The 24,979-nt window shown below is 39.6% G+C and overlaps 1 protein-coding gene and 1 pseudogene across 4 annotated transcripts in view; one reads left to right on the top strand and one right to left on the bottom strand.

Moving 5' to 3' along the window:
- The first annotated feature begins 1,207 nt into the window (after positions 1-1,207).
- DPP8 (dipeptidyl peptidase 8) overlaps positions 1,208-24,979 on the top strand; it is a 55,056-nt gene continuing 31,284 nt past the window's right edge. For 2 of the 4 annotated variants that reach the window (XM_053928902.2, XM_053928903.2), the window contains exons 1-9: positions 1,208-1,402; positions 3,281-3,416; positions 7,438-7,707; positions 11,622-11,734; positions 14,014-14,187; positions 14,989-15,157; positions 22,231-22,341; positions 23,568-23,696; positions 24,475-24,536. In XM_053928902.2, coding sequence (XP_053784877.1) covers positions 3,380-3,416; positions 7,438-7,707; positions 11,622-11,734; positions 14,014-14,187; positions 14,989-15,157; positions 22,231-22,341; positions 23,568-23,696; positions 24,475-24,536 — 1,065 coding nt within the window. In that variant the 5' untranslated portion in view covers positions 1,208-1,402; positions 3,281-3,379. Of the gene's footprint in view, positions 1,403-1,430; positions 1,667-1,762; positions 1,784-3,280; positions 3,417-7,437; positions 7,708-11,621; positions 11,735-14,013; positions 14,188-14,988; positions 15,158-22,230; positions 22,342-23,567; positions 23,697-24,474; positions 24,537-24,979 lie in introns of those variants that run through there. The other 2 variants (XM_045201306.2, XM_045201307.3) reach the window with 2 other exon arrangements.
- LOC128781410 (small ribosomal subunit protein uS10-like) lies at positions 6,626-19,278 on the bottom strand (annotated as a pseudogene).

Genomic DNA, 24,979 nt, shown 5'->3' with positions numbered 1-24,979 from the left:
TTTTTGTTTGTTTTTCAGGAGGTCTTTTCCCTCTTATTAGCATGTAAACTGCACAAAGACGGGTGTTTTGCCTACTTTGGTCACTATTGTAGCCTCAGTGCCTAGAACACGGTCAGGCATGGGGCAGAGAATCAGTAAACACTGGTCGGATGAATGAAATGAAGTGCAGGATATCTCACTGCATTTTGTTAGTACGTGCATTCAAAGCCTGAAAACCTACTTTTGGGTCATGAGCAGCAAATTCAGAGGAATTCCAGTGAAAATGACTGTACCTTTCTTTTAGGGGAACTCAACTGAAAAAAAATCTCAGGGAAGACTCACTTAACCTCAGAGTGAATTATTACATACTGAGGAATGGAAATGGCACCCAATGTATCTTTTATGAGTGCTATTATAATAAACCCTAATGACACACACCTCTGACACACGGTTCCTTGTCATAATAGAAATAGCGGAGGCCCAGCTTCCCCACTGTTTCATTCTAGCTTATCACTTCCTCAGTCATCCCCCCAGGCTCCCTTTTTCTCTTTCTCTCAACCAATGATGCTTTACACTGGGAAAGAAATCGTAGGCCAAGGGACCTGCCCCTGGTTCTGATTCTAGCAAGTGTCACTCATTCCTCTGCCCTGGGCCCCAGTTTCTCCATTTTTAAGTGTTAGTGTGTCACACACGGTTTTCCTTAATTGCAACTATGTGACACGCTATTGTACCTCTTTGACAGATGAATGGCCTAAAGACATTGCGAGATCTGCTGGAGGCCACTAGTTAGTGCTAGAGCTAGGCTTTCTGACTCCAAGTTCAGGTTTCTTTTCACCACAACAATGGGACACTCAGAGGATCCCCAAGGCCCTGGTTTCTCCATCTCTATGTAATCTCCATGAAGGGGCAGGGATTTTTACCTGGTTTGCTCCTTGCTGTAATCTGAGCGCCTACAACTCTGCCAGGCACAGAGCAGGCACTCGATATATATTAGAATGGAAAAAGAGGATGAGTATAGAGACACGCCACTATTCGTCCCGCGTCGGCTTCTGGATTTCACCGCAGTCCCCCACCCCAGCGCAGTCGCCTTCCCACGCCCCGTTCGCTCCTCCGGCCACGAGAAGGCACTGTCGGAAGCGACCCCACCTAGCAGGCAGCGGCGGCCGTCTTGGCCCCGCCACGCCTTCGCTGGTCGAAGGGCGGGGCGCCAGGAGCCGGAAGTGCCGGAGCCGCGGGAGCCCCGGGAGCCGTCCCCGCCGCTGCCTTTAAGTACCGCGTTCTGTCCGGGTTACCGCGGCGCCGTCGGCGCGGAGGAAGCCGCCGCATCCGGGTCGGCAGAAGAGGCGGCGCGGCATGGAGCGGCGCAGGCCCGCTCCCTAGCGCGCGGCCGCGCGGTCCGGGCGGGGCCGGGTGGGGGGAGAAGGTGCAGTATCCGCCCCCTCTCCTTCCTCTGCGCCCGCGCGGCCTGGGCCCCAGCCCACCTGGGCCCTCCCCGCTCCACCGAGGGGGCTCCCCGCGTTCCCCTGGGCGGCCCGCCCCGCGGTTCCCCGGCGCCCGGCGCTGCGCGGGCCGAAGGCCGTGGCGGGGCCCCCCTTGCCGGAAGAGGAAGCTGAGGCTCTGAAATTCCGAGTCAGCCAACGTTCACTGGGCACCCCTGAGCGCTGGGTGCCGGCCTTCGGACTTCCACGTTCGTTATCTTAATTGAGCCTCGCTGGGGTTGGGAGCTGGGGACTGGCCGGTTGTACGGCGGAGGAAGCGGAAAGGAAGCCCGCGGGGCCGAAGGGATTTGCCTGACGCCCGGCTGGTAGATCGGATTGGGACCGAGACGGTCTGGTTTCCCAGCCGGTCGTCTTTTCATTATTCTGCCTCCCTCTGGGTCGATTCCCTTCTTTCCCTGCTCACTAGCCCCCTCGCATTCTATTTCACCCACCCGGGGCAGGATACTTTCCTAAGTTTTTCTTGCCACACATTTTTCTTATAAGACTTATAAGGTTTGGCTTCTTCCCCAGTCCCCCTTCTTGACATTTCTCATTCATAGCCTTCAAAATCTTTGCCCACTCTCTGATAATTACCTCTCCACTACCTGGAGACCCTGAAAAGTGAAAAGTGAAGCTAAGCTTCAGTGAGGCTTGGGGTGTTTAAAGGGGCGATTTGGCCCTTGGATTAAAAATAAAGAGACAATGTTTCAGTGGGTCCAAATTCAAGAGTCCTGACTGAAGCTGTTTTCCAATCCAGTATGCTCTTCTCTGAGGGGCTTACGGTGCGTGGGAAGGTGTCCTGACATCGGACGTTGTTGCGGTGCGGTCGTAACTTCACCATTTTCCCTCCACTGGCCCCCGAGCTCTTCTCCCCACGCGTCTCCGACACCACCAGCTTGGGCTGGGCAGAGCCCAGAATTAAAACTGATAAAGTAAAAGGTGTAATCACGGACCCTCCTTTATTTTTCTTTTGCTAAGCCATAATTTCAACAATCTGAATGTTTGCTTTTCCAAAAAAGCTACCTAATTCACTTATTTTCAGAGTGTACATGGAAAGGAAAGAAGCATAAGTGGAGTGCACTTAAAGTGGATAGTACATTCTTTATTTTGTGAAAATCTTAAATTATTCAATGCAATTAGTTCCCTTTCCACATGAATGTAGGCCTGTTCTATAATTCTTTAAAACATATTTATTGATTTTAGAGAGAGAAACATTGATTTGTTGATCCACTTATTTAGGCATTCACTGGTTGATTCTTGTATGGGCCCTGACAGCCCTGACTGCGGATGGAACCTGCAACCTTGGTTATTACGACTGTGCTCTAACCAACTGAGCTACTCAGCCAGGGCCTGTTCAACAATTCTCTATGGTTGTTCTATGGACTGTATATTTCTGTCTCCAACCAGCTCAATGTGTATTATGTAAAATTAGACAGTTGTATTATGTAAGGCAGGGACAGTACCATAGGAATTAATTTTGATAATCATCTGTCATTTTTGAGGATTTGCAATAGCTGAGAGTAACCTCACATCTATCAGTATGCCTATTACAGTTTTTAAAGCTTTTCTGTAACTTTTAATGTATGTCTGGGTATTAAGATACTGTTTTGAGTAAATTGGGCAATACATTTCTGAAATGATTTTCTAATTTTAATCTAAAATGCATATGCAAAATAATTCAGGCATTATAATTAAATAGAATATTTCTGTATCAGCTTTAAATACTATATGAGACTTTTAAGATTTAATCTTTTGGGCCACATCAGATTCATTTTGATAATGATCAGCAGCCTTATAGCTTATGTCGTCATTTTGGTGAACAGGTTTGGATGGTAACAAAAGGAAGACTCCTGTGAGAAGAGAGCAGGATGAGTGGAGGGATCTATGCTTGAAGTTGAGTCACTTGAAAAAGATCTCTTTGAATGTGGAGGAGATCAGAGCAGATGAAAATACAATCAGGTAAGCGCCAGGGAAGGTCCTTGAGGGAGGAAGTAGATGGAGCAGTGAAATGCTGGCGCTGTGCTGACAATGTATTCTAACCCCAATGTGCTAACCCTGTGTTCTAAATTTTGAGACAAGAAAACTTGAGTCTCCTTTTTGAGAATGTATCTGTATGTAGATGTCATGGAAATCTTGAAATTAAATCACTGTTACACAGTTGTGTAAATTACTAAAAATATATATCTGGTATTACCTAGAAAATGCAGGGTATACATTCACCAAAGCATGAAGTGGTAGTGTCATTTGGACTATAAAGTGTGTGTGTGTGTGTGTGTATAGAAAGACAGAGAAGTAATCCAGGCACCTTACACAATTTAGGAAAACCAATAATTTTGCTTAAGTGCCAGCTAATGCAATATTGTATATAGAAGAGGTGTCAATCAAGTGAATGGTAACTCAGGAAGCTGGGCAGGAAGACTTCAGTAGTCTGCGCGCTTTGCTGCCTGTTCTGTTCCCTAGCCCTGTGCTTGCAGGTGAAGTTCCAAATTTAACACAGGGGGAATTGAGGAAAATGAGCCCAGTTTTTGTAGCTGCTTCTCTCATTCCATTAAACACAAAGCTAGATACATTGACGTATTTCAATGATTTTCAGCCTTTTTCATCTCATGGCACACCTAAACTAATTACTAAAATTCTGTAGCACACCAAAAAATATATTCTATTTTTTGCCGATCTGACCAAAAAAAGGTATAATTTTTATTTATTCACACTGGACAGCTATTGTTGTGTTGGCTGTTGCCATTTTTTGATGACCTAAGCAAAAAGAGGTCAGCATGTTTTAAATATTCTTGTGGCGCACTGGTTGCAAAGCACTGCCATTTGATAGAACGTAGGCCTACACTAGCTTTTAGGTGGGCAAACAACCACCTTTGTCAGGTACTGCCACTTAATATCGACGTGCTGAATACCAGTTTAACTAACTGACGTTTTCTCTGCTGAGCTGTGTGGATTTTAGTCATCGGTGGTAAGTGCCCAGTTGTAATATATGTAAAGTTGTAATAATGTTACACGTTTTATACCTTATATAACTCTACGATGGCGTTTCTGGATACTTTTGCTATTATTACATTGCAAGTGGTAGTACAGTTTGCTGCAACATAAAAAAAACACAGTGTTAAATGAAATAAATGGCTACACCATTTAGTTCATTTGCATTGCCAGACTTTTTGGCACCAGAAACCACTTTCATGGAAGACAATTTTTCCACCATCTGTGGTGGGGTGGAGGGAAGACAGGAGGTGGAGCTTAGGTGGTAATTAGAGTGGTGTCACCGGCAGGGAGGAGGGAGGTTAGGGACCCCTACCATAATGCATTCTTTTTTTTTTTTAATATATTTTATTGATCATGCTATTAGAGTTACCCCATTGTTTCTCCCCATTATTCCCCTCCACCCCCCCTCTCACCAGCATTCCCCCACCTTAGTTCATGTCCATGGGTCGTACATGTCTTTGGCTTCTCTATTTCCCATACTCTTCTTAACCTCCCCCTGTCTATTTTGTACCTACCATTTATGCTTCTTATTCCCTGTACCTTTGCCCCCATACTCCCCTTCTTGCTCCCTGCTGTGATCCATGTGATCTCCATTTTTGTGTTTCTGTTCCTGCTCTAGTTGTTTTGCTAAAAACATTGTTTCTGGTTTTGTTTTTGTTTTTAGATTCAGTTATTGATAGTTGTTGAGTTTGTTGTCATTTACTGTTCATAGTTTTGATCTTCTTTTTCTTAGGGAACTCCCTTTAACATTTCATATAATAGGGCTTGGTGATGAGGAACTCCTTGAACTTGACCTTATCTGGGAACCACTTTCCCTGCCCTTCCATTCTAAATGATAGCTTTGCTGGGTAGAGTAATCTTGGATGCAGGTCCTTGCCTTTCATGATTTGGAATACTTCCCAGCCCCTTCTTGCCTGCAAGTTTTCTTTTGAGAAATCAGCTGATGGTCTTATGGGAACTCCTTTGTAGGGAACTGTCTCCTTTTCTCTTGCTGCTTTTAAGATTCTCTCCCTTCTCTTTAATCTTGGGTAATGTGATTATGATGTGTCTCGGTGTGTTTCTCCTTGGATCCAACTTCTTTGGGACTCTGAGCTTCCTGGACTTGCATGCCTGGTTCCTTCACCACTGGGGAAATTTTCCTTCATTATTTGTTCAAATAAGCTTTCAATTTCTTGTTCTTCCTCTTCTCCTTCTGGTACCCCTATGATTCAGATGTTGGAATGTTTTAAGTTGTCCCAGAGGTTCCTAAGCCTCTCCTCATTTTTTTGAATTCTTATTTCATTATTCTGTTTTGGTCGAACGTTTATTTCTTCATTCTGCTCCAAATAGTTGATTTGACTCCTGATTTCCTTCCCTTCACTCTTGGTTCCCTGTATATTTTTCTTTATTTCACTTTGCATAGCTTTCACTTTTTCCTCTCTTTTGCGACCGTACTCAGCCATCTCTGTGAGCATCCTGATTACCAGTGTTTCGAACTCTGCATTTGATAGGTTGGCTGTCTCCTCGCCACTTAATTCTTTTTCTGGAGCTTTGATCTGTTCTTTCATTTGGGCCATATTTCTTTGTCTTGGTGCACCTGTTGTAAGGGGCAAAGCCTTAGGTATTTGTCAGGACAGTGTGAGACACTTCGCTGTATCGTGGTGCTGTAACTTGGGCAGGGGTCAGAGAGGGAACAATGCCACTTGCTTGGCTCTCGCCCCGCTCTCAGTCACTTCCCTTGCTTCCCACAAGTGGATTGTGCCCATTCAGGTGCTGATTCCTGGGTGGGTGGACTTGTGTATGTTCTAGCATCCTATGGGCCTCTCCAATGGACTCTCCTGTGAGACTGGGAATTTCTCCTGCTGCTGCAACCCCCACTGATTTTTACAGCCAGTGGTTTTGAGGCTTTAGTTTCCCGTGCTGGAACCCTGGGTTGTTATCCTTCTTTTGGTTGTGTAAGGAAGCAAAGCATATCTACCTATGTCTCCATCTTGGCCAGAAGTCTCTGAACATCAACTACTTCAACTATTAAAGCCACTTAAAGATAGGAACAGTTTTTTCCTCTCATTTAATCGGGAGAGTAACACTTGTATAATCTGTAATATACATAAATTTCTTAGAGTCCCACAAGTGATCATAAGATAGTGATGTCTAGGAAAGAGCAGAAGACAAAGAAAAACTTACCAGCCAGTTAAATCTTTTGTTCTTTTGTTGCTTGGAGTTCCAACTAAAAGGAAACAGTACTTATGTTATCTTGGGTAATGCCCTAGGAAAATTACTAAAAGCATGTTGGTTGTGACAATTTTATCACTTTTCTGATTGGTCATGATTATTTTTCTTAGCTGAAGAAGTCCACATTTATTACATGTGTCACTTCTCAAAGTGCAGAAGCACTTAACTCCCTTGGCACATTTAGCCTCACTGTTGACATGCTCTTGGATAGAGCTTAACAGCCAACTGGCATATGGCCTGTTTCCTTCCAGTGTGGGAAAGAAAAAAGGAATTTTGGCAAGAGACACCTAAAGAGAGCCTTTTAGAAAGGTTCCCAAAGGGATTTATAGTCACTGTGAAATAGACATGACCTCAATTTTTTTTTTTAATCTCATTTTTAAACTGAAAGGGGAGCTGTTGCTTTTCTTCCTAGGTTTCATTGCAACTGTGCTGAAAAGCATTTTTTCCTTGCCTCTTTTTGAGGGAACAGGTACAAAAAACTGGTAGAGCTTCTGAAAGCCTCAACGCTTGTGAGTATGCTGATAGCCCTTACAAGTGAATCTCACTCAGTCCGTACCAAGTCAGCTAGGGGTCAGCAGGCTTGGTGTCAGCCGGTAAAACGCATCTCAGCGGACCTGTGGCTGTTCAGGATGACATTTGAAAGTTTCCAAACTGCAACCCCAAAGACTCTTCCCATTGCATTCATTCTGACGGGGCGGGGGTCCCTGTCACGCTGTCCTTCTGCTTAATCTAAGGGAAGGCAGGCCTGAGAACAGCTCCATGTGTTTTGTTTTTCTAGGAAAATGCAACATGGCAGCAGCTATGGAAACAGAACAACTGGGTGTTGAGATCTTTGAAACTGCAGAGTGTGAGGAGAATATCGAATCAGGGGATCGGCCTAAATTGGAGCCGTTTTATGTTGAGCGATATTCCTGGAGTCAACTTAAAAAGCTGCTTGCTGATACCAGAAAATACCATGGCTACATGATGGCTAAGGCACCACATGATTTTATGTTTGTGAAGAGGAATGATCCAGATGGGCCTCATTCAGACAGGATCTATTACCTTGGTGAGTATGAAGTCAGTTTCTGAGCGGAAATGCTTTATTAATTCAAACTTAGAAGCTACATACAATTGGTGAATAAAAAATGCATCAGTGATGGCACCATTAAAGGAAAAAGGCTGCTTTGAAGAACTTCAGTTTTGGTGCTGTTTTAATTGTGGTTTGTCCCATTAACTTTATTTTACTTTCAGGTAACAAATCATGGGTTGATCATGATCTTATTTTCAGTGTCAAAGTTAAAGATGCCAGAAATTACCTTCCTAAATCTAGTTCAAAATGCTTCTCCTTAGCAGTGGTCAGATTAAGAACACAAACTCTGATACCATTAGTTTATTCCCACTTTTAACAGCTACTGCTTTCATTTTTTTAAACCATGACTGATTTTGGTCTCTTCTTCCAGAGTCCATTCAGTCCAGATTTAAAGTATATCTAAAGTAAATATGTCATACCACTGATTAAATTTTTTGTTAAATTTTTAAATAGGTTTCCTTCTCTTTCTCGTGTGTGTGTGTGTGTGTGTGTGTGTGTATTTTAACAGATATTCTCTGGAGGAATCCATATTGGTAATTATAGTTTCATTCTTTTTTTTCTTTTAAACAACTCCAGAGTGTTCCATTATATAATGATGCCATATTTTACTTAACCAGACCTCTAACAATGGGCATTTAGGTTTTTCTGTTTTGCTCTTACAAAAGATGAAGTAGAGTGCAGGCCAGGCACGGTTGGAGCATCATCTTGTGAACCAAAGGTCGTGGGCTCAATTTCTGGTTGGGACACATGGCCTCGGTTGTGGGTTCAGTCCCCGATTGGCGCATGCGAGGGATGGCCGATGGGTATGTGTCTCTCACATCAGGGTTTCTCTCCCTCTCTCTCCCTCCCATCCCCTCTCTTAAAAAAAAAATGAGGTAGTGAACCTCACAGTATTAGATCATTTTGTATATGTGTGAATTTACTTATAGAACTAATTCCAAAGAGTGGAACTGCTGGGACAAAAGTGCATATATTCTGAATTTGTATTGATATTGCCGAATTGCCCCTCCAGTGAGGTTATAGAGTTTATAATCCTATCAGTGTTGTATCCAGGTATCTATTTCTCCACACCTGTATCAACAGTGAGTAATCAAAATTTTTTCCCTTTTTCAATCTGTTTAGTGAACAACAGTCTCAGTATAGGTTTTTTAAATTATTATTTTTTAAATTGAGGTATAAGTAACATAACATACAGGTTTCCGGTGTACAACATAATGGTTCAGTATTTGTGCGTCTTGCAAAATGATCACCACAGTAAGTGTAGTTAACATCAGTCTCTTACATAGTTAACAAAAAAACTTTGCTTGTGATGAGAACTTTTAAGATCTACTCTTAGCAACTGGCAAATGTGCACTACAGTATTATGAACTACAGCCACCATCCCCGTGTCCCCTTGCAGTATGAAATTGTATTCTCTTATGAGTGAGGTCAAGCATCTTTTCACATATTTAAGATATTTGTATTTCTTTCTTCTGTGACCCATTTATAATCACTCTCTGTTTCTTACTGTGTTGTGGTATTTTTCTTATTGACTTAGAGGATTTTTTGGTATGATGAGGTAATTAATCCGTTCTGGTATTTTCCTTTGAGGTTTAATTTGTCTTTTGCCATGTAGAGACTCTTGATTTTTTTTGGAGTTAAATTTTTATTTTTATGTAGTTTTGCATCATCTAGAGAGGTTTTCCAAACTCCAACATTATATATTTTTTAAAGAAATCTTTATGTATTTATTTTCTAAGATTTTATTTTAGAGAGAGGGGAAAGGGGGAGAAAGAGGGAGAGAAACATCTTATGTTCAAGAGCTTCATTGATCGGTTGCTCTTGCACTCCCCATCTGGGGGCCTGGCCCAAAACCCAGGTACGCGCGCCAGTTGGGAATCGGACCGTTGACCTTTCACTTCGCAGGCCGTCACCCTGTCCACTGAGCCACGCCAGCCAGGGCAAGAAATCTTGATATAGTTTGGACATTGTATTTTGTTCCATTCGTCTGTCGTGCCAATACCGTGCTGCAGCTGTGATTATCATCGCTCTGTGTGTTTTACTGTTCGGTAGCTCTAGTCACTTTTCTTCACTCTTTTTCATACTTCTTTTTACTCTTTTTGTTTGCTTGTTTTTCTGTGAGAACTTAAAATTAGCTTATGGAGCACCTTCTCCCAAATTCTGTTTATACCGTTTAAGATTACATTATATTTATAGATAAAATTAGGGGGAAATGACAGTCTTTAGAATGTTGAGCTTTTCAAAAAGTTGTATGCCTTTTCTATCCATTTGAATTAAATTTTTTTCTCAACATAAATCCATTGTTTTTAATTTTTTTAATATGCTTCAAACAATTAATAATTCATGTATTATCATAAAATAAACAGTGGGGAAAGCCCATTTTGCACTTACACAGATGGCGTGTATGTACATAGAATGCCTTGGAAATTTTAAAGAATTTTGAAGTTATAGTTGACATTCAATATTATATTAGTTTGAGGTATACAGCATAGTGGTTAGACATTTGTGTAACTTCAGAAGTGATTCCCCACCCATGACACCCATGACTTGGGAATCTGCATTGGTCGTGGATGAAGCCAAGACATGATAGAATAAAGAGAAGTTTCAAGAGGGGCAGCTGAAATGGTCATGGGAAGTGTCTCTCATTTGAGGATAGCTGAGGACAAATTTTTTTCTTATTTGAGGGCTGAAGACTCTTAGAAGGAGAGGGCTTCAGGAGGATATGATCACATTTGTTGTAGTAAAATTATAAATGGTGTAGATAGGTGACTGCAACCTTAAGAATTCTGTAACGAAGTAACTCTGGACTATACAACATAGATGTACAGCAAACGCATGTGCTGCAGTAAAGTCAGCTGGCATTTAACTTTTTACTCCAAAAGGCAACACAAACTAAGGAGAGTTTAAGAAAAGTTTAGGAAAATAAGGGAAAAGGAAGATAGGGATATTTCAGGGTTCATCTCCAACCTTTGCAAGGGACATGTGGAAGTTCCCATGCCCTTCCTTCCACAGACCATCTTCTCTGCCTTTACTGAAAACACTAGGCTCAGACTCTGTTCCACCCAAGTTTCTTGCTCTGACTATGAGATTTATTTCCTCCTTCCTTCACACTCTCCTAGCTTTTTGGAGGTGATACCTTTCTAATGCCATTTAGGGTTCAAGGGCTTCTTTTTACTTTGAGTTGTCTTTGGTTCACATCTTCAAAACCAAAGTGCGTCAGTGTTTCTTCTCTTTTGTAGATAGGTCGTTGTCCACTGCTGTGATCTTCCCATTCAGTCATTGGGAACGACAGACTTGGCTTCTACTTGATACAGACCTCATTCCTTCACCCTTCCCCAACTGAAGACGGAGAGATTTTAGCAAGTCAGAGAGCAGTTGTGTTGTTTTAATAGTACACTTTCATTTGAAACTTACTAGTGATTACATTTGTAATGAAGAAAAACTAGAATTTAGTTAGACCTATATATATTTCTAAATAAGTACTTTAATTGCCCAGAAAAAGAAGAAATTTAGTCACCTGAAGTTGTTACAAAGCATGCTTATTTGGAATCTCATGAATCTTTTGCCAACTTGTAGGAGACTAACAATTTTCAAAAAAATAAAATGATACTTGTCCATACATCACCTTATATACTTTTATATTTGTTTTGAGAGGGACTAAGATCTGAATATCAGAATGAAACATGAGTGTTTTTCTGTGAAGTCCGACTTTTATTGCAGCAAATTCCCATGGCATATGGCATGTGCATCTCTTACTTGTTAATGTTTATTATAGATCCCACAGAGAACAAAAATTTGCAGATATAGAAGACATTTGGTACTTACTACTATGATTGCAGTAGATCACTATTTTTAAAAATGATTTTAAAAAAGTTTATTTTCTCTTATAGCTATGTCTGGTGAGAACAGAGAAAATACACTGTTTTATTCTGAAATTCCCAAAACCATCAACAAAGCAGCAGTCTTGATGCTTTCTTGGAAGCCTCTATTGGATCTTTTTCAGGTAGGATTAGACATTGTTATTCCTGTGATTTGGTATATGTTTTTAGCATTTATTTAGAGGCAAAAATTCAAATGGGCTTTTATATTTGAAGTAGATGTGAATCAGAGAACATATTTTGATTACATGAATCTTTTGCAAAGTATTGAGTCTTGTTTTATGGCCCAGAATATGGTTCATCTTGGTAAATGGTCTGTGTTTACTTGAAAAGAATGCATATTCTGCTATTGTTGGGTCTATAAATGATCATTAGATCAAATTGGTTTATTATATTGTTTGAGTCTTCTATGTCCTTATTGATTTCCTGTTTGTTCTATTAGTTATTGAAAGAGAATGTTGAAATCTCCAACCATAATTGTAGATTTGACCATTTTTCCTTGTGGTTCCATTAGTTTATGCTTTATTCTTTTGAAACTTATTAGGTGCGTAAGTGGATAGGATTATTGTGTCCTCCTGATAGATTGAATCCTTTATCGTTAGGAAATGACCTTCTTTGTTTCTAGCAGTATTCTTCACTGTGAAATTTACTTTAATATTTAAACAGCCATTCCAGTTTTCTTTTGATTAATGTTAACAGGGAGTATGCTTTTGCATCCTTCTATTTTTTTAACCGGCTTTATTGAGATACAATTCACATACTACGCAATTCACTTAAAGTATACACAGTTCAATGGTTTTTAGTGTATTCACAGAGTTATGCAGCCCTCATCAAATCTAATTTTAGAACATGTCGTCATCCCCAGATGATAGGGCAATCCCATTAGCAGGCACTCCCCATCTCCCCCCACTACCTACCCCAGGCCTGAGCAACACTAATCTTTGAGTCATTATAGATTTGCCTATACTATTGTGGGCCTTCATGAGTGGTTTCACGTAACACTATTTCCTGGGTTCATCCACTCTGCCGCAAATAGCAATACTTCATTTATTTTTATGGCTGACTAATATTCCATTGTATGGCTGTACAGTAGTCCCCACCCCCAACTTATTTGTTGGGGATACGTTCTAAGACCCCCAGTGGATGCCTAAAACCACAGATAGTACTGAGCCCTATATATACTATATGTTTTCCTATACATGTAATACAGTTTATGTATACCTCTGATAAAGTTTAATTTATAAATTAGTTACAACAAGAGACCTGGCCGGTGTGGCTCAGTTGGTTGGAGCGTTGACCTATAAACCAAAAGGTCCCAAGGTTGATTCCTGGTCAGGGCACATAGTTAGGTTGCAGGATTGATATCTGGTCAGGGTGCATACAGGAGGCAACTAATTGATGCTTCTCTCTCACATTTATTCTTTCTCTCCCCCCTCCTCCCTTTTCCTTCCCTCTAAAATCAATAAACATATCCTCAAGTGAGGATTCAAAAAAAGATATCTTCTTAAAAAGTGGTACAATGGCCCTGGCTGGTGTCGCTCAGTGGATTGAGTTCTGGCCTGAGAACCAAAAAGTCTCCGGTTCGATTCCCAGTCAGGGCACATGCCTTGGGTTGTGGGCCAGGTCCCCACTGGGGGACACATGAGTGTAACCACACATTGATGTTTCTCTCCCTCTCTTTCCCCCCCTTCCCCTCTGTCTAAAAGTAAATAACTGTAAAATTTTAAAAAATACATTAAAAAAGTGGTACAATCAATACAAGAAACTAGGGGAGCTTTTACCAGGATTCCAAGGTAGTCCCTTTTCTAATCTCACCTAACATTATTTCAGGTGCACATCTGTATTTGCCACCTTTGAAAACACTGTTTACTTTCAGCGTGTTACTTAATTTCAGAGTGGTACATTCCTGCCAAGAAGCTTATCTAGACCTCTTTTTTTTTTCTTTTTTTTTTTCTTTTTTTTTTTTGAGAGAGAGAAACATTGATTTGTTGTTGTACTTATTTATCCATTCATTGGTTGATTTCTTGTATGTGCCCTTTTTGAAGAAATTAAGCTACTTGCTCTCCAAGTCAGACTTCTAGTGAGGGTCAGAGCCTAGATTCAAAGCTCTTAACCACATGTAAAACTGCTAAGTAACATTTCAGTAATGTGGAAGATCTTGAATGCCAAGCCAAGGTGATGAGATGCAGTTCTTGTTCTCAAATGTATATAACAATCATCTAGAGACCCTTTACCAAGATATCTTTCAGCAGACTTCCTCAAATTAATCTACTTAAAGTTGCTAGTGAATTTTGGGGTCCCTGAAAATGTAGACTTAATAAAATTGGAGATGCTAGAATTTCAGTGCTAAAAGCAAAATCAAGTTTTCAGAAGACTGAAACAGGTGATTTCTCTTTTGCCTTAGGCAACACTGGATTATGGAATGTATTCTCGAGAAGAAGAGCTATTAAGAGAAAGAAAACGCATTGGAACAGTTGGAATTGCTTCTTATGATTATCACCAAGGAAGTGGAACATTCCTCTTTCAAGCTGGTAGTGGAATATATCACGTCAAAGATGGAGGGCCACAGGGGTTTACTGTAAGTTGGCAATTACTCATTAAATATATTTTTGGGGTCCTAAAGGTTATTTGCACCCAAATCAGAAAGTTAATTAAACAAACCAAAATACTCTGTTTACCAATCAACTAAGAAATTTAGTAGTAAAGAAAACAAGAAATTTGGGTGTTAATTTCCGATTTTAAAAGTTCATTTTTCCAGTGACACTAATGTACAGTTTTTAAATGTTAAAAACACTTGCTGTGTAAGAAGTTACAGTGAAGGGCGTCGATGCCCACTTTCCGAGTGCTGAGGGAGGTCTTGGAGGATATTGTCACAAGGCAGTCCATTTTTGATATCCTTAAAAACTTAATTCATCCTAATAAATGGTTTAAATGTTTGGTTTTGTTCCAGGCAATTTTTTATGTGCTACTAGAACTATTCTTTTTATAGAACTGTGATGATTCTGGGTTTCATGAGATTTTTATGAGCCAACTATTTTATAGTGGTAAAATTAATTTGAAATGTTTAATAAATAAAATAAGTGTTTAATAAAAGTATTTCATAAATAATAACTATTCTATTAAATAGGTTTGGGCAACAGAATTTATGAAGTGATGTTATATCATCTTTATTTCCTCTCCTGTTATGCGTAGCTTTCTAATTCATATTTTTTTTAAAAAAGTCCTTCCTTATAAGTTAAGGTCTATGAAAATATTTCTTCTGGGGTGCAGTTATCATAGTTGACATTTTACTTGGAATTACTGTTTTCTGGGGAGAGTACTGGCAAATGAGTATGTATGTATTGAGCTGATTCTTGCCTTAACATGCTTACTTTTCTAGCAACAGCCCTTACGGCCCAATTTAGTGGAGACTAGTTGTCCCAACATTAGGATGGATCCAAAATTATGCCCGGCGGACCCGGACTGGATTGCTTTTGTACATAGCAACGACATTTGGATCTCCAACATCGTAACCAGGGAAGAAAGAAGGCTCACCTACGTGCACAACGGTAATGACAGCTCTTGAAGCCCACGTCTCTGAAAAGTAGTTTTAAAATGTAACTTGCTTTTGCTTACATTTTGAAAATGAGGCAAAGTGGATAGTCTTTACATTCGAATCTCTAAAATTAAAACAGGAGACAGCGCAGATGGTAAGTGGTACGCATTACCCACGTGGTGCAGCCCTGCTTTAACGTTCGCTCCCAGACAGCGACCCTGGCGTGATGATTCTCTTAGCCGAGTGAGACTGCAGAAGTTCCCCAGTCTGTTCTCATTAAAGTAGAATTTTAAACAGGAAGAAACTAATGCTGTAAGAACTACCTGAAAATTTATCTGCCCTTTTTGGAGCGCCTACTTAGTTATTTTGTCATAATAGGAAAAACAGAACTTTTGTAGAACTCTGTGTACTGTGGGAATACTTAATGTTTACGGAGGTAACTATAATAGTCCTAAGCACTGCTCAAAGCACAGAAAAGATGTAGACGTTTTCCTCTCAAGCTTCTATACAAATGAAAGATGGGAAATAATGTTTTGCTTTTTCTTTGAACATGTGAAACAGCTTAAAGATGAACTCCATAAGGAAGAATGGTCACTCTGAAAATTTATTTGTCCAACTTTTGCTTAACGTTCACAAAGTTGATTTATTAGGCATCTTCCTTAATAAGTTATTTAAGAATATAATAATGTATTGACAGTAAACATTTTCTTCGTTAGAATAATCACTATTGTAGAAGAAGCCTTTTCCTGAACAATTGATAGAAAGACCACTGAATTAGGAGTCCAAAACCCTGTCCTATTAGTCACTCAACCAAAATACATTAAGCTCCTGTGTGCCAGACATCGCAGCAGGAACTAATGATGCAGAATTGAGTAAGACATAGATCTGGCCCTCAAGGAAGCCATATGAACAAATGGCAGCAAAACAGAACGATGATAAGCAAATACAGGGTGTTAGGAGAGCACTGTGGGGGGTGGTGATCGGGAAAGGACTCCCAGAGGAGCGGACACCCAAACTGACCTCAAACGACTGTGTAGGAGCCACAGGGAAGAGACTGGGTGAGAACGGTCTTGATGTAGAAGGTACCACGGTGTGAGTGAGGAGTTAGAAGCAGTGTGACGATTCTAAAGTATAGGGTCTGAGTCAAAATGTGGGGATAGCTAAAACTGGCAGGTGAGAAAAGCCAGGACACGGGTAGACTCCAGCTCGGGCAAATGGGCGTGGTCTTTGTTATGTTACGGGGGACTGTTGAAAAGTTCTGGCAGTGGAGTGGTGTGGTCAGAGTCATATTGTAGATTAATCGTTTAGAGTACTTTGTGAAAGTTATATTTGAGAAGCACATGACTAGAGACAGGGACACCCAAGTCTGACTGTTGTAATTATTTAGGTTTTATGACCTGAAACTAGAGCATAGGATAGAGAAAAGGGGGTGGAGTAGAGAAAATTTTAAGTAAAAAGTACATTTTTGGTGTTTTAATGGTTCTCCACTTGGAGTCAGGGAATTAGAACAGCTACCAACAGCAATAGAAAGATTATATTGGTAGTTAGTAAATCTAGATTGGAAATCCTTGCAATTTTTTTATGCTTTCAACAAACTTTCAGCACTTACTATGTCCTAGTTATTGTACTTGAGCCTGGGGCTGCAAAGTCCTGATGAGAACAGATTAATTAAAAGTCAAGAAATCTGTTCTAACTATTCAGTCGATCAAACAAAAACAACATTAAGTACCTGTGTGCCAGGCAATGTGGCAGAAACAGGATGCAGAATTGAATAAAATGCAGTTCAGGCCCTCAGGAAACTACAGAATTAAGGCATGCTTCAGTCTATTTTTTTCCTTCTGTGGAATTGTTTTCCACACAACATTATTGTGAAGATTGGCAGAATTCAGAGTAGACAGCGTTGAAACACTGCAAAATTCTTTAATAGTGGTTTATTTTTTCTTGTGTACATGTAGGTATGTGCTGTATTTATTATTTTCAGGACTAGTATAGTAGTTAAAAGTACAATCTGCAACCACACTATCCAGATTTAAGTCCCAGATCTACCATTTTTTAGCTCTGTGGCTTTAAGTTATATAACCTATCTCTGTTTCTGTGTCTGTAAAGAAAGGTTAATTAATAACATGTCACCATAGGGTTTTCATGAGGTTTTAATGAGGTAATATTTTTGAAGTGTTCAGGACATTGTCTGAAGCATAGGAAGTGCTATGTGTTTGTTTAGGTAGAAAGGTAAGTAGAGAGGGAGCATCATCATTCTTACTCCTCTTATTCACAACAGCTTATCAAGAAAGTCTGCCCTCAGATGGGTTTGGTCGGCCAGCATGGTGCGTGTGTGTGTCTGCGCTCTGTGTAGTGTGTTAGAGCAACTTCAAAGTCACATTCCCACCACCCTCTGCTGTCAATGATGCATCTCACTGAGAGAACAGGATGATACCATTTATTCATTTAATAAATAACTCTTAGTAATTAAGATCTGAAATAAGTAATAGGAAAATACAAATGAGTGGTACTTTCATATATAAAGGAGAACAAAATACAAAACAGTTTTGGGGGTATGACTTTGGGGTAGTAGAAAGATCCAAGAAAACTGAGCACTGGTTTTGGCTATATCATTAATTCCAAGATTTAAAAAGCCTTAAAAACTCAGATTAGTTTTCATTAGTTTGGTGCTAAAACTTACTTAGTAGCAAAACCTGACCTAACCTGACCTGAGGATATTTATAATCTTAATCCTACTTAATGCACCTATTTACATATTTGCTGCAGGAATATTGGTGTATTAGATTACAGGGTATTTGATTACCCTGCTGGAGATGTTACGTAATTATATGGTGATGTTACATAATAATTATATATATAATTACATGGTAGATACATAATACATGAAAAATCCCCCAAATTCTGAGTTCCAGCCAGTTCTTTCTTTCTTTTTTTTTTTTTTTTTTTTAAGATTTTATTTATTTCTAGAGAGAGGGGAAGGGAGGGAGAGAGAAAGGGAAAGAAACATCAATCATTTTCCCCTTGCATGCCCCCATCTGGGGACCTGGCCTGGAACCTGGGCATGTGCCCCTACCAGAAATCAAACTGGCAACTTTTCAGTTTGTAGGACGATGCCCAACCCACTGAGCAACACCAGCCAGTGCTCCAAACACTTCTGAACTCAAACATTTTGGATAAGGGATTATTGGTTTATACTACACATTCATTTCAGACAATATATAGAAAATACAGACAAAAATAATAGGTAAAATTAAAATCACTATGATATATTACTCCACATACCCATTAGACTGGCTGAAGTGGAAAAGATAAAGAATATCAAAGGTTGGAGAGGCTCTTTCATCATACATTTCTACCAAGCATATGACATAATACAAATAGTTTGGAAACCTGTGGCAGTTTCTTAAAAGTTAAACATATACTCACCATACTATGCAGCCATTCCACTCCTAAGTCATTATTTAAGAGAAATAAAAACATACATCCTCAAAGATTTTTTTTTCTTAGCAACTAATGGTCAGTTATTTAAAAGGTTGATTTAAGCATCTGCAGTGGTTACTTCTACCTTGACTCCTGGCTCAATACTAATGGAAGCAATCTGCTTAAGAAGCTCGAAGGACTGTGCAAGTGGATCCTCATCTGAAAACGATCCGAGTCTAACACCTTCCCCACAGGGAGCTTTTCTCATAGTGATTCTCCGAGTCTTGGTCGGCATCCGAACTGGTCTTTTCACTTCCCAGTTCTTATCCTTTGCACCTCTGAGCAAGTCAGCACACGTGTGCTCCAAAGATTTTACATTGCAGCTGGTTAGAGTAATTGTAAGTCAGTGAATTGCCACCTCTGGTTCCACTGGTGTTTCTCTAGTATCTTTAAAAACCATAGCTGTAGTGTTGCTGCCTGGCCGACCTGTTCTCAGGGAGAGCAGTCAGCGGTGCGTCAGAAGCAGGAGCGGGCACAGCAGAGCTCTGCTACAGCTGCTACAACATCTTCCTCAAAGAGCCACAGTGATTCTTATACAAGAATGATCATAGCATCTTTTTTCATAATAGCCAAAAATTGGAAGCAGCCCAGATGTCCATTAACAGATAAATGGAGAAAAGAACTGTGGTATACAGTGGAATACCACTCAGCAATAAACAGGAAGGAGTTCCTGGTACATCGATGTAACGTGATGTTGATGCAACATTGATTGATCTCAAAGAGCAGGCAGACACAAAATAGATGCTGTATAATTTCATTTGTGTCCTCTTCTGGAATATGCAAACCTTAACTTACGGTGATGGAAATCAGATCAACAGTTGCTTCTAGGTAAAAATGTCCATAGACTGGTAAGGGGCATAGAAAACGCTCTGGAGTGTTGGAAGTGTTCTGTACCTTGTTAGGGTTTGTTATATAAGTATATGCATTTCTCAGAAATAAAAAGTACACTAAGGATTTTATAAATTATAAACCAGTATTTTTTAAAGCCTGTCCATAGTCTCACTATTTAGAGAAAACCACATTTTGGTTTAAATCTCAATACATTTAAAAATACCTATTTGTGTAACATTTTTATAAATGGAATTACAGTGTACATGCCATTTTGTAATATGGTTTTTTTAAAATTCAAGAATATTGTAAACATTTCCTCATGTCATGACATCTTACGTAATTATGGTTTGTGGTTTTATTGCTTTTGGGTTTTTTTAATATCTTTTATTAATCATGCTATTACAGTTGTCCCATTTTTTTCTCCCCTTTATTCTCCTCTGCCCTGCACCCCTCCTCCCACCAGCATTCCCCCCCCTTAGTTCATGTTCATGGGTCGTACATATCTTTGGCTTCTCCATTTCCCATACTATTCTTAACCTCCCCCTGTCTATTTTGTACCTACCATTTATGCTTCTTATTCCCTGTACCTTTGCCCCCATTCTCCTCCCTCCCCCTCCCCACTGTAACCCTCTATGTGATCTCCATTTCTGTGATTCTGTTCCTATTCTAGTTGTTTTGCTAAAAACATTGTTTTTGTTTTTGTTTTTAGATTCAGTTATTGATAGTTGTGAGTTTGTTGTCATTTACTGTTCATAGTTTTGATCTTCTTTTTCTTAGGTAAGTCCCTTTAACATTTCATATAATAAGGGCTTAGTGGTGAGGAACTCCTTGAACTTGACCTTATCTGGGAACCACTTTCTCTGCCCTTCCATTCTAAATGATAGCTTTGCTGGATAGAGTAATCTTGGATGCAGGTCCTTGCCTTTCATGACTTTAAATACTTCTTCCCAGCCCCTTCTTGCCTGCAAGTTTTCTTTTGAGAAATCAGTTGATGGTCTTATGGGAACTCCTTTGTAGGGAACTGTCTCCTTTTCTCTTGCTGCCTTTAAGATTCTCTCCCTTCTCTTTAATCTTGGGTAATGTGATTATGATGTGTCTCGGTGTGTTTCTCCTTGGATCCAACTTCTTTGGGACTCTTGAGTTTCCTGGTCTTGCATGCCTGGTTCCTTCGCCACTGGAGAAATTTTCCTTCATTATTTGTTCAAATAAGCTTTCAGAGTTGTCCCAGAGGTTCCTAAGCCTATCCTCATTTTTTTGAATTCTTACTTCTTCCTTCTATTCTGGTTGAATGTTTATTTCTTCCTTCTGCTCCAAATAGTTGATTTGAGTCCCAGTTTCCTTCCCTTCACTCTTGGTTCCATGTATATTTTCCTTTATTTCATTTTGCATAGCCTTCACTTTTTCCTCTATTTTGCGGCCATATTCAACCCTTTCTGAGAGCATCCTTATTACCAGCGTTTTGAACTCTGCATAAGAGAAGGTTGGCTATCTCTTCGTGGCTTAGTTCTATTTTTGGAGCTTTGATCTGTTCTTTCACTTGGGCCATATATTTTTGTCCCTGTGCACCTGTTGTGTAGTAAGGGGTGGAGCCTTAGGTATTCACCAGGGTGGGGCAACCCAGGTCTCTGCCTGTGGCTCTGTGTGTGGGAGAGGGGTATGAGAGTCAACAATTCAGCTTGCTTGGCTCTCAGCTGGCTCTCAATCACTTCCCCGGCTATCCCCAAGCAAATTGGGCCCTTCTGGTGCTGATTCCCAGGTGGGTGGGCTTGTGTACGTTCTAGGACCCTGTGGGTCTTGCCAACGAACTCTCCTATGAGGCTGGGAGTTTCTCCCGCCACCACAAACCCAAAAGTGTTTACAGCTAGAGGTTTTGAGGCTTTATTTCAACCAGGGTTGCAAGGTCTGCTTCACTCCCCAGTTGTTCCTTCCAGGTTGTCTGCACACAAATATGGGACTACCCAGTCTGCCAGCCACCACCTCGCCCTCCCAGTCCTCCAGCCGCTGCCTTGCCTTGCGCTCTCTCCACCCCAGCTGCTTGTCTCCGCCTCTCCTACCGGTCTGGATGAATGTTTCTTATTTAACTCCTTGGTTGTCAGACTTTAATACAGTTCGATTTTCTGACAGTTCTGGTTATTTTTCATTTTTAAATTTGTTGTCTTTTTGGTTGAGCAAGGAGGCAAAGTGTATCCATCTACTCCTCCATCTTGGCTGGAAGTCTCCTATTGTTTTTGTTTTTAAAGTACAAGTCCCTTGCAAACTATTTGCTGGAAATTTTAAGTATAAAACAGACCAAAACTGAGCTGCTCTGGTTGAAGGAGAAGGAGAAGGAATCATGAGTTATATGATTTGTTAGACCCATTCTAGGTCTAAAGATATACTTCTCTGTATAGGAGAGTTACAAGTGACATGACCCTTTACATGTTTTTCCCACGATTTAGCTAAATTGGAAAATAATAACATTTATGGAGCATATAGTATGGTTCAGACTTTGTTCTAAGTGCTTTGTATGAATTAATTAATTTAATCCTCTTAACAACCTTAACAGGTAGGTTCTGATTTCCATTACAAATGGGACACCTCAGTGGAATGAGATTAGGTGATTTGCCCAAGGTCAGTCAGTCAGCGATAGAGCTAAAATTTGAATTCAGTCCATTTGGCTCCAGAGTTGAGCGCTATACCACAGCTGCCTTTGAAAATTAACCGAATCTTTCTGCTTTGTACCCATGAAAAGACAGAGAACTTCCTGTGATAATTTTGCCTTTTATGTTTATCTAGAGCTAGCCAACATGGAAGAGGATCCCAGATCAGCTGGAGTTGCTACCTTTGTTCTTCAAGAAGAGTTTGATAGATACTCTGGCTATTGGTGGTGTCCCGAAGCTGAAACAAGTAAGGGGGTTCAAGATTATATATTATAGTTCACTTAATGCTTTGGGAGATTCAACTACCAGTTACTTAAGTTCACAGATTCTAAACCCCGGTTTGTAAATTCTGAAGTGATAAAGATTAGATTCTACTTGTGCTTATTTAGAATGTATAGGCTGTATTCCACCATAATGAATTCTAATAAAAACAATGGCGCTGTGGTTCATTGATTTAGGCCCTTCAACTCCCCATGCCAATTTTTCATCTAGAAACTGGTCTTAGTAACATTGGTGGCAAAATACAAAAATACCGTACCTTACTTAGTTCTAGGAATGTCTAGGGCATCTTTATGTACAGGTGGCCCAGTTAGTGTTGGAATGGATCAGAAAATTGGCTGACCATGACCCAGTGAGGAATTTGCTTTACATCTAATACATTGTACAATATACTGTCAGTGTGGAACTAGAAAATATATGTTTTGAAGCAATGCTTATACTTATGTGTAACATACTCGTGTATTTTTTTCTGTTGTATTTTTTACCTGTTCTGAGTGATGGTTGTTCTATATTTTAGTTGTAGTTTTGATGTGGTTGTGCGAAGAGGTGAGCCGTGTCTGCCTGCACCACCGTCTTGACCAGAACTTACTCCTCTTGTATTTTTTAACTGGTTGTGCCCCATTAATAGATTTCATGACTCACTCATGAATTACAGCTAGCGCCTGAGCGCTTCTCTGAGGGACCGTGAAAATAAAATTATTTTTAAGCATGCCTTAGATTTGGACATTTTATTTTAAGAGGTAAAATGTTTTGCTACAATTGTACTTTTTAGAGCAAGATTTTGGCATGAATTACAGAAACTATTCAAAAAACTGGACTCTTTAAAAATAGCATTCATTTTGTTATAGGAAGTATTACAAATGTAATTAATTCATTTTTTAATAAGCAGTGCATGTTAGTGTATGTAAGAACGAGAGCTTTTCACTTGTGTGTCCCTGTTTTAATTATGTATCTATATGTAATTATCTTCAGTTTTTCCCCTCCAAAAGGAGTTAACATTTATTAACTAGTAAAAATGGCTTAGCAGAAATTTACCTTGCCACTGCAAGACTAGTGATATTTTATACATAAAAGGTAGTGTATTTTATATATAAATTATTTTTCCCTTGGGAAATAGAATACTAGAGGGAATGGTCAGTTATGAATGTTTTCTGAAAATAATTCTAAATTTTCAATATTTAAATTCCTTTTAAGCTCCCAGTGGCAACAAAATTCTTAGAATTTTGTATGAAGAAAATGATGAGTCTGAGGTGGAAGTTATTCATGTTACATCCCCTATGTTGGAAACAAGAAGGGCAGATTCATTTCGTTACCCTAAAACAGGTCTGTATTCCGCTGGCAGTTTTATATTCACTCATTTCTACTTTCCAAACAGGAATCTCTCTGCAGCCATCCCAAGTTATGGTCAGCACTGGCTATTTATGCCCTTAGTGAGGTCGGGTTGTTAAGTGCACTGAGTAGGTTTTTTAATTACAGGCTGATCCTTTTAAATTATTTTCAAGGTGGAGAAGTGCACAAAATTGGTCATTTCAAGGAGGGAATAGAAAGGTGTCTTTGCTAGAAAATTAAGATTTTTTTAAGGGATTAAGTTCTTAATAAATTGGTAGGGTTTTTTTCCCCTTTTGCTGTTTATAGCATTTCAAAATGATACAAAATTTCCCTTTATTTCATACTAACTGTTGATGTTTTTCAGCGTCTTTTAAAATTATTTATTTATTTTAGTTTTCTTATTTTTTTTGTATTGATTTTTAGAGAGAGGGGGAGGGAGAGTGAGAGAGAAAAGTATCAGTTTGTCGTTCTACTTATTTATGCATTCGTTGGTTGATTCTTACATGTGCACTGACCGGGGATCACACCTGCAGTCTTGGCGTGTCAGGGTGACACTTTAATCAGCTGAACTACCCAGCCAGGCAGAGTCTTGTTTTGTTTTGTTTTGTTTTAATATAAAAGCTAAGGTTTTGCAGTGGAGTTCTGAAATTCTTATGCAATAAAGCTCTGACTCTAGTAGACTGACTGAACTTGAAGTGTAAAGAGGATTGATCTGGCAAAATTTCGGTAATTTGGGGTATGCATTTTTATTCCTTTATGTCTCTTTCCAAAGGCACAGCAAATCCAAAAGTCACTTTTAAGATGTCAGAAATAATGATTGATCCTGAAGGAAGGGTAAGTATAAAATGTTGAGTTGATTTTTGTGTGTGTCATTTGACTAGTCAGTCTAATAGAGATCTTAGGGACACAATCATTTTGGGGGCTTGTTGGTCATGATTTCGGTTTGACCTTATTTTCTACTTTGAAAACTTTCCACTGGTTCCCAAAATAGGAAAATGGGGATATGCACATACACCACTCCTTTCCAGTAGTTTCTCTTCTTTGCTTTTGTTAATTCTCCAGATCAGTATTTTTAAAATACTGGTTATTGACTGGTAAATTACCTTCTGTGTTGGATATATGTCTGTGGTATATTAATATTCCACATTTCTCTTGTAGTGCTGCTTTCTCGTTGGACAATCAAATGCTTCTAAGCTGAATGCACAAGGGATTAGTTATAGACTTAATTAAGACTTATTAAAAGTTTTATTGAGATCTGATTCATATACAATACAATT

The sequence above is a fragment of the Desmodus rotundus genome, chromosome 7 (assembly GCF_022682495.2).
Source record: "Desmodus rotundus isolate HL8 chromosome 7, HLdesRot8A.1, whole genome shotgun sequence".
Taxonomy (NCBI): Eukaryota; Metazoa; Chordata; class Mammalia; order Chiroptera; family Phyllostomidae; genus Desmodus; species Desmodus rotundus.
The sequence above is the reverse complement of the archived record's forward strand: the minus strand, read 5'-3'. Positions and strand labels throughout refer to the sequence as shown.